Raw genomic sequence first — 12,030 nt, 5'->3', positions numbered from 1 at the left:
TCGGTATTTTTTCTACATTGTTGACCAAAGGAGTTTGATTCAAAGTGTTCTTACTGAATTCCTCTTTCCATGCCCAGATGGCCATGAAATACTTTTGCACTTGACAAACCCAGAAAAGGGGACTTTATTCAAAACACATTTTTGGTGAACTTTATGCATATGTAGTAGAAAAATAGATTGTTGATAAACAGCATTTGATAATAACATGCTTAAAAATAAATCAAATGAATTTTGCCGTGGATGTAATTAAGCAAATAGATCAGTGCATGATGCAATGGTGACAGATCAGAAGTAGAAACATGCGTCTGTATTAAGCTGAATCGTCTGTATGTAATTTTTTTATTTGGTGTTCCATTATATAATTAACATGCAATACAAAACAATCTCATGAGTGTGAATTAGAGCTAAAACTGCTTTCCTTTTGTGACTACCTGAAAGGAAATTATTACTAGCTATTACGCAGGGTGCTTCTCATCACACTGAGGGCTCTGAATCTTAACTTTTAAACATCTTTAATTCCTTGATCTTTATTTGCTGATGTTTGTGGATTAAAGCGTAGAGGTACTAGCACTTTACAGAACAAGAAACAATTGAAGTGAAAACTTGTAAGAGAAGAGGGCACGTGAGAGATCCTTTAGTTGTTTCCATAGTTAGACAACTCATGAAGTAATGTGGTTTGATCATCCTGCATGAGCTGGGTGAAAGAAACAACTATGGTGATAAGGGTGGGGTAGGTAAAGGAAAAATTACAAAGTGAATTAAAACAAGGGAAGGGCAGTAGACTGTATAGTACTGTGCTTGTAACACATGAGATTTTTATATTAGTGAAATATAGATGTAGCACACTAGTTCAGCTGGATCAAGTTTGAAACTGTAAGAACATTTTCCTTTTTGTAGGAAATGAAACAGTGGCTAGAAACTGTAGGATGCTGAACTGTTGCTTAGAAATGCGGCACTGGTTTGTTCTCCGTCATGAAAGCTGGGGTCCTTGCTGAGCTGTGTCTGGCAGTCTGGAACAGTCTTGGTGAAAGGCTTTGCAATTGTATTTAAATATGTCTATTCATCTGCCCTGCTTGCTGTTAAAGTTACCTTAAATGAAAGTATCCTAGAGATTTTTTTAGGGAGATGGCACTTCAGTGGTTTTTGAATTGCTGATCCTTAGATACAGCTTCTGGGAAAGGTCCATCAGGAGTTAAGAATGTGCATTGTGTTTAGCGTCATGCCACCACTCCTTGCCCTTCACTGACTTCTATCTCTGGTAGCAAGTTTGTCCGAAGAAGCTGTACTCATGAGTATGTGTACTCATACAGGAGTAGAGCTGGAGGGAAGGAAGAGAACGTAGAGTCTGCATTATTGAAACAGGAGAATACAAACCAGTATAATTTGAAGTCTGTAGAGGTTTATGCGTGGCTAAAACTTGCTCTTGATTGTTTATTTTGTAGGACTTTCTGCACATGCCCATGTGGAACTTCCTTATTACTCCAAATTTCTTCTAATCGCTGCTTACCTTGCCTCCTACAATCCTGTTAGGACAGATAAGAGGTTCTTTCTTAAGGTAATGGATTTTTTTTCAGTGCTGTATATTGGATTCCTTTGTAGAGGTTCTCCTGGTTTAAAATTCTTTAACTGTTCATTTTGAGCTATCTTTCTGTGTGTGGTTCATCAAAAGTTTTTTGGTGGATCACATCATTGTTGGTAACGATCACTTAGTCACTAATAACGCTTTAAGGACAAGCTTCCTCTTTATCGCAAAGCATGTGTAACACCGACACAGCACAAGTGTTGTGCTTTGTGTTTGTAAGTTGATACAGCTCATGGGCCAAACCTCATTTTCTGTTAATAAATAAATAAATAAAAATTGCCGTTTGACAAAACACAGGCAGGAAGATGTATCTCAGAAAAGTGAGCAGTTGTTTTTTTTATGCATTTTTACCAACTGCAAGGTTTTTGGCATTGTTACAGCATATATCAATACGTGTTTAAATATAAATATATGGTATTCATGGCAAATGGGGGGTGAGTGAATAAATTTTTTTTTTAAGGATATGCTTTTTTTTCTCTCTTGAAGAAAACTTTTAAGTACATGTTTTGAAGTTTACTGCAGTTCCTAGTGATGGTATACTAGTACATTATTAGTTTAAATAAATTTCATGTTTCTGGTCTGATCGTACAGTGAAAGCTGTAGGTGTTTCACTTTTCTGTCTGGTCCTTCCTTTAGAAGGGTGGAGGATTACTTGTAATAAGTGCTGATTGACAAATTTTCTTTATGGGAAACTTTTGTTCTTCTTACCAAGAAACTGCTTGGTAAGAAGAACAAGAAATTTCTTTGCTAAACAAATGGTTTTGGCCAGATTTTTCCGCATCAGTCTTGGAACTCAAACAGGAAAGCCTACAAGTTAAGTAAAGCATGTTATCAAAAGTGCTACATCTTGCTTGCTTGTGTTCACTGAACAACATTCTCAGTTTGTTTCCCATCTCCCTTTTTAGCATCTCTGAAGTTGGTTTCCACTCTTGCAAATGAACGCTCCTGAACTTATGTACATTTGTGTACAGCAAATGCAACATGAACTTTTAAAGTTTTTGAAGTGGGGACTGTGTAGGCATTTCAATCACTGATACTAAGTATTTTTTCCCAAGAATTGGTAAAACAGGAGAAGTGACCGTTCCTGCCACATGTATCATCTGATAGCAATTAGCACTTCATCAGGTGCTGAGGCAAAGTTCAGAAATAGCTGCATCTCAAAGTGCAACAAATAACACTTCAGGGGAAGTCTCCAAGTTGAGTGTTCTTGAGTCATGCAGGCTGTGAAAATAGAATAGGGTTTTGTGTCAAGGTTGTAATGAGATTGCAAGTAGATTACAGAAACATATCTTCTGGAGTAGTTAATTAAGGACTGCCAGAAAGCAAAGGGGATGCAAACAAAACGATGGTCATTGAGCTGCTAACCTGCTCTGCTTGTATAGGTGCTAGGGTATAGGACAGCTAAAGACAGAGTTATGATTTGTTGTGGTCTGGAATAATAACAGCCTGATAAAGCAATGAAGTAGTAATTGGCAGTGATGGCATTAGTATTGTGAAGATTCAAAAGCTGTGTGCAGATTAAATGAAAAGTAACTTGTTTTTAAAATATCCTTTAAACCAAAAAAAAAAGCAATCTGTACAGATAATTTTATCGATTTAGTAGAAAACAAGACTAAAAATTAACTGAAAATCAGCTCTGAGTTTCATGTTTTGTTGTGCTTGCACAGAAACAGGGTACCTGCTCAGCTGTTTTGAAACACCTGTGGTATAACTTAAGTGCACTGTATGGACATCCCAGCATAACCTTTAAAATGAATGAATAGTATGATGTGATCCGTCGCTAGCATGCCATGTAACCTCAGGCTTGATCACTTTTCTCTCTGACATCTCTCTGTTATCACAGCAGCCCTTTTCAAAGGCGTGATAAAAATTACCCTTTTTTTATAAGCAAAATGTGATACGTATTAGCTGGATGAGCCAGTATTTTTTCTTGACATGAATGAGTGCTGAGGTCTATAAATACAAAGTACGAGATTTTAAACACTAAAATGGAAAAAAAAAAAAAAAAAAGGTTTTGGAGACATCTTTTCCCTGATTCATTGGGTATTCTAATAAGATATGCTTATTAATATTTATCAAGGTAATAAATAAGACTAGTAGATAAACTTCTCAGGTGATATTTGGGAAATAGTGCTTAAATATGTTAAAGAATACTATATCTGCAAGTCTCCACTAACTTTACAATGTTTATCCATGTCATTCTTTATTGCCCTGTTTCTCTCATTTTTTTACCCATCCATTTATAACATCTTGTTTACTATAATTGTCCTCACTTTGCTCTCACATTTCATCCAAGAATGCTTCGTATTATCTTTGTGCAGCCTTTCCTTTAAGGATGCTCCTTTTAAATTATGTTTTCTGAGTCTTTTTTTCCCCTCTGTTATGTTTTCTGTTTGTCCTTTTGCTTCTCTGCCTTGAACTCTCCTTGTATTGTATCAATTTACTTCCTGGTTGTCATTCTGCTAGCTTGCATGCCATCAGAATTCTAAAATGGAGGAAATAAAAGATGAAAATTCAAATGAATGTATTTTAAAAATGAAGTGGCCAATGAAAAGGCCATCATTTAAACTTTCTTTGAAAGAGAAAAATGAAAAATTTGCCTTTTCATGAGATGATTAAGGGCTGGAAGAGGGAGGTTGCATATAAAGTAACATTAAAAACAAATTTTCACTTCCCCTTCTCACCAGTCCTAGGTTAGATCAGAAAAAAAAAAATGCATTTCACCAACAGACATTAGTGTCTTGTTTTTGTACCACCTGGGGACATGATGAAGCAAATTGTAAGGCAAGTGTGATTATTTTTTTTTTTAGGGCTTCTGGTAAGAAGGATTACTAAGTAACACAAGAGAGGTGTAATACAGAAGCCGAACCAGACTAGCATGCTACCATATGCAGTGCACAATTTTTTGTTTACTCTTTTGGTTCTGTCATGGCTGTAGAAGAAGCAGCAAATAATCTGCATATCATATTCGCTCTTTTATTTTTTTACAGCATCATGGGAAAATTAAGAAGACCAACTTTATGAAGAAACATGAAAAGGTATATATCTTATCTATCTATGCTGAGCTTGGGAACAAAGATTTTCTTTCTGCTGTACTGCTGCTTTTATATTTTGCTTTACCTCATATCCTTTACTGTAGGAACAAGTGTTGCATAACATAACTTAGAGGTGCGTTTGTTTTATATGATATAAATTTCTGTACAATGCACACGTTTTTATTTCATTGGTATCTACTGGACCATAAATTTGTACTCCATGGTTTAGTGTGTAACTAAATGTTCTCAATAAAGCTATTTAAAGGGCATTATATGTGGAGGAGCCAGGTATCAGAATTGCTCTTGAGGATATTAGAGTAATTGATGATTAGCAGTTTTGAAAATCAAGTTACTTTAATTCCTAGTGATGCAGTAAGACAGAAGGGCTTAAATCTGTGTGTTGAAGCTTGGGGACTTTGCACTCGTGTCTGTTGTTTAGGCAGAAAGAATCAAATGACCAAAGAAGTCATTATCCCTTCAGACTATTAACTAAACTTTTCTTGTAGTTAATTACTGTACTTAAATCAATGATGTTTAGTTATTTAGTTGAGCTGCACCAGTCTTTACTGAGAGAGCCATGACGTACTAGGAAAGCAAGTACCCGTATGTGTATTTGTAAACATAATATAAAAAAGTCAAACTTGAACACTTAAAACATGTTGGTTTTGGACAAACCCCCAAATCAAGAGCAGTGCAGACAGCACTGAATTGGTGCAGAAGCTATCATTACATCCTTTTCTTCTCTATGCTATGTGGAGTTTGGGTGAAAAATTTCAAACTTTCTTAGCTTAATAATCCCATGTTTCTGAAGCTGCCTGTAGCCTCTTTCTGCCCCTGTGGGAGACCAGAGTCCTTGGCTATCCAAAGACTTTTTTATTTTTAAGTTTTCCCATTTCTGTAGGGGTGCAATTTACACATGTGAAAGCATGAGTTGAAATAAAACTAAACCATTTGTTGCACCTCTGTGTAGATAGTTATGTATATTTAAGAATTCTTAAGTCTTTGAATACCCATCTTGCATGTGTAGACCTCGTGTGTCTTTTCTCTGGCACGTTGACTCCAGAGGACTTTTAGAGCGTTTAATTAGTTTAAGGACTATTATCTTCTTGAAATACAACCACATCTTAATTAGTTGATAAATCACTTTCAGGAGAGGGGTAGGAGGAATAATTACTGTATCTTAGACCAAGATGTTCTTCCTGCAGCCTCTGCAGGGAAAGTGTTTTTTTTATTCTCTCTCAGCAACAGGATTTCTTACTTGGATGCTGAGATGGTAACAACTAGGGAGATGGGGACAGCTAGGAATTCAAAAGAAAGGGGAAAATAGAGTTTTACTGAAGGAATACTGAGGTCATGATCACCTTAACTGTAACGTAGAGCTTGTTCTCTTGTGTATTTGTTTATTAAATGCACCTTAACTGTACTGTAGAGCTTGTTCTCTTGTATAATTGTTTAAATGCACTTGTATCTGAATTTACTTCTTAGCGCTCAGAAGCGCTTGCATTAATGACGAATTGTTTTTCGTTTTAATAATGTTCCTGCAGCATCAGAACATGCAGACACAGTCTGTGCCCTGTAGTCTATTTACATTCTCATGTAAACCTGAGGAAAGAAAGGTAAATGAGGGTAACTGACAGGATCATATAGTTATATAAACAAAATTAAGTCAAAAAGATCAGATAGATTTCAAAGATGGCAGATAATCTAATTCTTGCACCTCTTGTATTTAAAAATTATTATTACTTTGAAGAGAATTATAACTTTGTAATCCCAGTAAATCAAATATACTTAGAAAATATCTGTTGAGTTGACTCTGTTACATTAAACTTAATTAAACTGCATTAATGTGCAAGAAACAGGAATGTGTCGTAGGGATTAACCAACAGGACAGAACTTGGTGGCATTTCAAGAGGACTTGGAGAGCACTGGTTCTGTTTGTGTCTCTTTGTAGTTGACAGGTAAGGACCCTTTCACCATAACAGTTGATGGTAGAAAATGTAACTAGGTCAGAGGACAGTCTGGTTTTGAAAAATTTTGAGACATTGTACCTGTGATAGTGGAGAACAGGATTGCAGGTCCCACAGGGATCTTCTAGACCTATGTTCCGTTTACTGCCCTTTAACTTTTATAAATATTGGACGGAGACACAGTCACACAGATGTGTAATCTTGTATATTTTGGTACTATGACTTTGCAGTGAAGGAAATTGAAATGCATGAATAAAGAATTACAGATGCAGTGCTACAAGTAAATGCTCATTTGCTTGTATCTGTCACACCAGCTGTGTGTGCTTACAGACTTTTGCTCAGATAAACTTGTCTAAAGTCAGGTTTACAGATTAAATTCACCGAACTCCAGGTGGGTGCTGCACCTAAGCCATCCCTCCATAGACAGTGCAGGGCAAGTCGATGTGGGCAGTGGAGTGTAGGTGTGATTCGTCTCATGCTAAAGTGGGTTCTATGTTCAGTCAGATGAATGGCACCATAAACTATATTGATTAGATTTCTACTGGTTATAGTAGGAGCTTAGGAAACTAGTTTGGCTGTACATATGTACTTGTCAGGAAGCTAACATTAAATGAAATAAATCCTTCATTACAAGTTTATGTACAGCCAGACTGAAAATCTTTCTTGATTCTTAACTCTTTGCTCAGTCTAGAGGCCGTACTTTCTGATTAGAAAAAGTAAATCTTGTGAATTCCCCACGAGGGGAAAAAATACCTTTCCCTTGTTGCAGATAACAGCAGATTTTTATTTTATTTTTTCAATGACTGGTATGTAACAATGGTTTTCCAGTTTAGTGACAGGTGAGAGATCTTCCTGTTGAAGCTACTTCTGCAGGACTATGCTTTTACAGATGTCAGTCTGGCAGATCAGATGTATTGGTGTTTTTTCTGTTGTCAAAGAATTTGTCTGTTGTCTATCTACCTTAACTTTAAACTAGAATTTGTTTTTTTATCAGAATTTCTAGCTTACAACCTAAGATACTTATATAACTTGTATTTTACTTATATAATATATATAAAATCATATATAATTCAGAAATACTTCCTGCACAAAAGTGAGAAGTATAGTTCCGTTTTTAAGTACATGATAAAAAGGTAGAAAATCCAGCCAATTGAGGTTAAGGACTTTCACCTTTCTGTGCAGACAATTTAGTTTGGGTTAAGCTTTTACTTTTTAGGGAATACTTTTGATTCTCGTTCTTGTTCATGATATTTTGGAATATGAATACGTGGCTTGGAGTTGTAGATCTGTGAAAGGCTTAGTTCAGTTAAACAGTGGGATTATGAAACTTCACAAGCACACAATGGTGGAATCTATGGGAAAGTCTTTTTAAACAACTAGGCAACTGTATTGCCAAAGATGAAAAGAAGAGAGGGCAAACAGAACTGATCAGATTTCATTGCTACAAAACTTCTTGGAGAGCTTTTCTGAACGTGGAAAGTATCTTTGCTGTGAAATGATACAAGGGTTCCCTTGGATTTTTGTAAGTACTAATTTATGCAGTAATTTATCTTAGCTCCTTGCAGAAGATTTTCACAAATCTAATTCTTCACTATGTTCTGTTTGGAGGAATTTCTGAACCATTCCTAATCTTACAGGAATTTGTTGCTGCCAAAGAATTCTAATGAAGTGTAACTTCTAGAAGAAACTTCTAATGAAGTGTAACTTCTAGAATTTTTATCTAACTCTGACTTTTCCAGAAGAAAGTTTCTTAAATCTGAAAATTCAAAAGATAATTGTGTCAAAGCAGAGAGCTGATAATGCTAAGAGCAAAAGTAACTGTATACAAAATGCAACTTCAGGAATTACTGCATTCTGATTGTGCTTGCTAGCTACTTGAAGAAGCGTACTCATTTTAATTATTGTATGTTTGACTTGTTGATATTGGAGAATATGTTTAGAAGCATAAGGGGAGGGGATTGTGCAGTTTGTAACTTCAACCATGCCTGCGTTCTGACTCTGGGTGCTGTGTTCAAGTGAATTGGTCTTATCTGTCTATATGGTTTCAAGTAAAGTTTTGGTGGTTTGTCTTACTGCTTTCTTTGTTAGCCCAGAGATAGCTTTGGGGACACCTCCTGGATTTTAAAAGCTAAAACATGTATCGGAGGTGCTTTTTTTGTTTTGTTGAAGCAATGGGTGGCTGTGTTTTCCTGATAACTAATGCCTTGGAAGTGCTGGTGGTATATTTGAGGTGTCCTTTTCTAGAAGCAGATTTAAGCAAGCTATCGTTTGAAATTCCTCTTTAATCTTGACTGCTTTGCCAGTAAGAATAAGTCACTGCACACAACAAGAATGGAAGCTGAATGGCAAAGTGAAGAGTGAAAATGGCAGAGTGGAGAGAGGTGGATATACTCTGGGCACTTGCACTTAGCACTGTGTGGGCCACATCTAAAATCCTCTGTCCAGTTTTGCCCCCTCCAGTACAAGACACAAACTGGAGCAAGTTCAGGGCCTGGAGCATCCTCTCTGTGAGGAGAGGCTGAGGAAAGTACAGTTGTTCAAGTTGGAGAAGGGGGCTTGAAAAGTTGGAAAAGGGGACTTGAAAACAGCCTGCAAAATCGTCCAGAAAATACAACGCAGCAGTGAATGGTGAGGGAGTGAGAAATATTTGGCATAACCTGAAAAACGGGGTTTGTACTAGGTATAAGGAAAACACTTTTCTGTATGAGGACAGAATAAAATTCCCAAAATCACAGAAGAACTGAGGTGTACTGGCCCCTCGGTTCTATTCCAGCCTTTCTGCTCCAGAACGGTCACGTAGCACAGGTTGCTCGGGACCACGTTGAGTTGTTTGTAATATTCCCAAGGAAGGAGACTCCATGACCTGGTGGGCAACCTGTCGTGGTGCTTTAACTCCCCTCAGGTTTTCCCCCGCTCCGTTTAAATGTGATTTCCTGTATGTCAGTTTGTGCCATTTGGGGCTCTGCTTTATATTTTTACATGGTTTGCCATTATTCTTTGCCAGAAATCTGATGGTAGACTCCACTTGAGTTTAGAAAGCTAGTTCTCTAAGACTCTAGCAATAGTAGAGACTTACCTAGGCAATTCATATAAAATCGTATAAATCCTGTTGAATTGTCTGTGCTGGGGCTTTGGACCAGATAACCACCACAGCTGCCTTCCAGCCTCAACCATTCTGTGATTCTGTAGATGAGTATGAATGGAGTGAAACTAAAGAAGAAATTCTTTATTCTGTATTTTCTCAGCGCTGCTGCATGGTCTGTTGGTATAGATTAAAAGAAGTATCCCATGTGGCGCAGAGAAAAAGCAAAACCAAGTTTTAAAACTTAGCCATTTTTTCTTTCGTGTAGATCCTGAATAATTTAATTAGGGTCTAGTAGCATTTCTGTAAGAATTTGTGGTCGGTCCCATATGTGTTTACTTGGTCACTGACTCTTTTCAAAGCAGATTTTAAAATGAGTAAATATTTATGCTAAACTCTACCCTCTGGCAGCAGAATGCCCCTGTCTGTTCCTTTAATTATCAGTAAACATTACAGAATCTCTTGCTCTAGCTGTATTTTTCAGATGTGAACTTATTACGTTGTTAGCCTTACCTCTATTATGTTAATAGCAATGAGGTTTCTTTTCTTTACATCCCTGCACATACTTGCTATCAACACTGTTATTGTACTGACATGATTCTGAATCCATTAGGTTAAAAATCTGTGACTATTATTGATTTTTAGATAGGTTCTTACTTTTAGGAAATCTTAAATAACTTCAGTCTTCTGCCACTTCTTCTAGAGCAGAAGTTTACCAATGATTTCAGCATAGTATTCAGAGGAACAAGTGTATTTCCTGATCCTGCAGCTAATCTCACTCCCTTTAGAAGGAGCAGGCTTTAGGTGGAACACAGGGCAAGCAATTACCATGCCCTTGTGACTACACATTACTTTTCTTTACTGGAAGGAACTAAAGTAGAAGCTATGATTCAAACCCATGAAAATGAGATCGGACTTGATAGCGGAAAATCAGGTGAGCTCTGTTAAATTGGAAAAGACCTAATCTGTCAAGTACTGTATGTACTGTTCTAGACGACAAGTCTGTCTATCAGAGAAGTTTAATATGGCATTCAAGACGAGGAACTCTTGTTCTGCACTTGCTGCTTTTTCTATGAAGTCATTTAACCAACGTTTTTTCGTTTTCTTTTTGACAAAACTATGATAATTAGTAGTAAAGCACCTCACGTACTATTATGCGTGATGTCAAATTAATGTAAAGTGGTCTATTTTGTTTTATAGCACAAGGTTTTCTGATTTCCAGCTAGAGTTTATAAGAACCTTGTATAACTACCATCAAAACACAGAGAAACTAGTCTTTTCCTATCTCTTCAGCTAAAATGAGTCAAAGCGGATCAGGTGATTCTTCAGCAGAATATTTTCATTATATAGTTTTTCAAAATGCAAATGCTAGTAAAACATTTGTCTTCTGTAGAGAAAACACACAAGAACATACTTAAAAGATGTTTGGTTTTAGTTTTAGAATTTGCTGTTATGTACAGTTCTTTGTAGATGATTGTGTATTATAGACTCTAGGCAATAGAATAAACTTAAAGTATTACATTTTTTTCACTAGCTAGAAATTGTGAGCTTTTAAGAAGTCTTAGCACGTATTCCTGTTGATAAACTGAAGAAAATTTGCACCTTGAGAGTGCCGTAAAATCTAGTCTTTCCTCTTTAATCCTTAAATTGGACAAGGTAATTTAGTAGGACGAGTAAACCTATAAATCCAATGACAAGAAATTTGGCATCAGATCCTCTGGTAAAGCTCAAGAATGTTCCAATTTATTGTGCAGTTTGAACTCTTGCCATGTTAAATAGAGCCCTATGTCTGTATATTTATATTGATTGATAAACATATATTCAGTGTTTTCCATAATACATACAAAGACTCCTGTGAATTATAGTGCCTACCCAGAGACTGAAAAGATGTAGGAATAACATCTTGTGGTACTCCAGGAAGGATCTATTGGATTAAAAAATCTTGTTTATTTTGCAGACTAGCAATCACCTCCTTGGACCAAAGCCATTTCCTCTGGACAGATTGTTAGCGATATTGTATAGTATCGTGGACAACAGAGTTGCTCCAACCGCAAATATATTTTCCCAGGTGAGTACGTACATACTTGCTTTTATTTCCTTTATATGGTGTGGAATTTTGGAAGAGGTTTTGCGTTGGTGTGTGGAGGGTTTTTTTTTTTTGAAGTCACCATTCTAATGAAATGCAATGAGAAAACATCATTATGTTGTAAAAGGCTGAGAGTAATACTTATCGGTATTAGTAGCTGTGAATATGAGGATTTTATCTGTGTAATGGTCTGAAACCTTCAAATAGCTAACATTTTTCTTGATCATGGAATATGATCTGTGTTGATTAGTTTGTTGGATTCTCATTGAAGTCTGTTA

General features: G+C 36.5%; 1 protein-coding gene across 3 annotated transcripts in view; it reads left to right on the top strand.

The window, feature by feature from the left end:
- Nucleotides 1–12,030, top strand: part of ORC5 (origin recognition complex subunit 5) — a 71,448-nt gene that overhangs the window by 23,194 nt on the left and 36,224 nt on the right. For all 3 annotated transcript variants that reach the window (XM_080575364.1, XM_080575365.1, XM_080575363.1), the window contains 3 exons: nucleotides 1,443–1,555; nucleotides 4,573–4,620; nucleotides 11,624–11,734. In XM_080575364.1, the coding sequence (XP_080431490.1) occupies nucleotides 1,443–1,555; nucleotides 4,573–4,620; nucleotides 11,624–11,734 (272 nt within the window). The remainder of the gene's footprint in view (nucleotides 1–1,442; nucleotides 1,556–4,572; nucleotides 4,621–11,623; nucleotides 11,735–12,030) is intronic.

This window comes from Anser brachyrhynchus (genome assembly GCF_964034855.1).
Source record: "Anser brachyrhynchus genome assembly, chromosome: 1".
Taxonomy (NCBI): domain Eukaryota; kingdom Metazoa; phylum Chordata; class Aves; order Anseriformes; family Anatidae; genus Anser; species Anser brachyrhynchus.
This window is presented reverse-complemented; position numbering and strand designations above follow the sequence as displayed.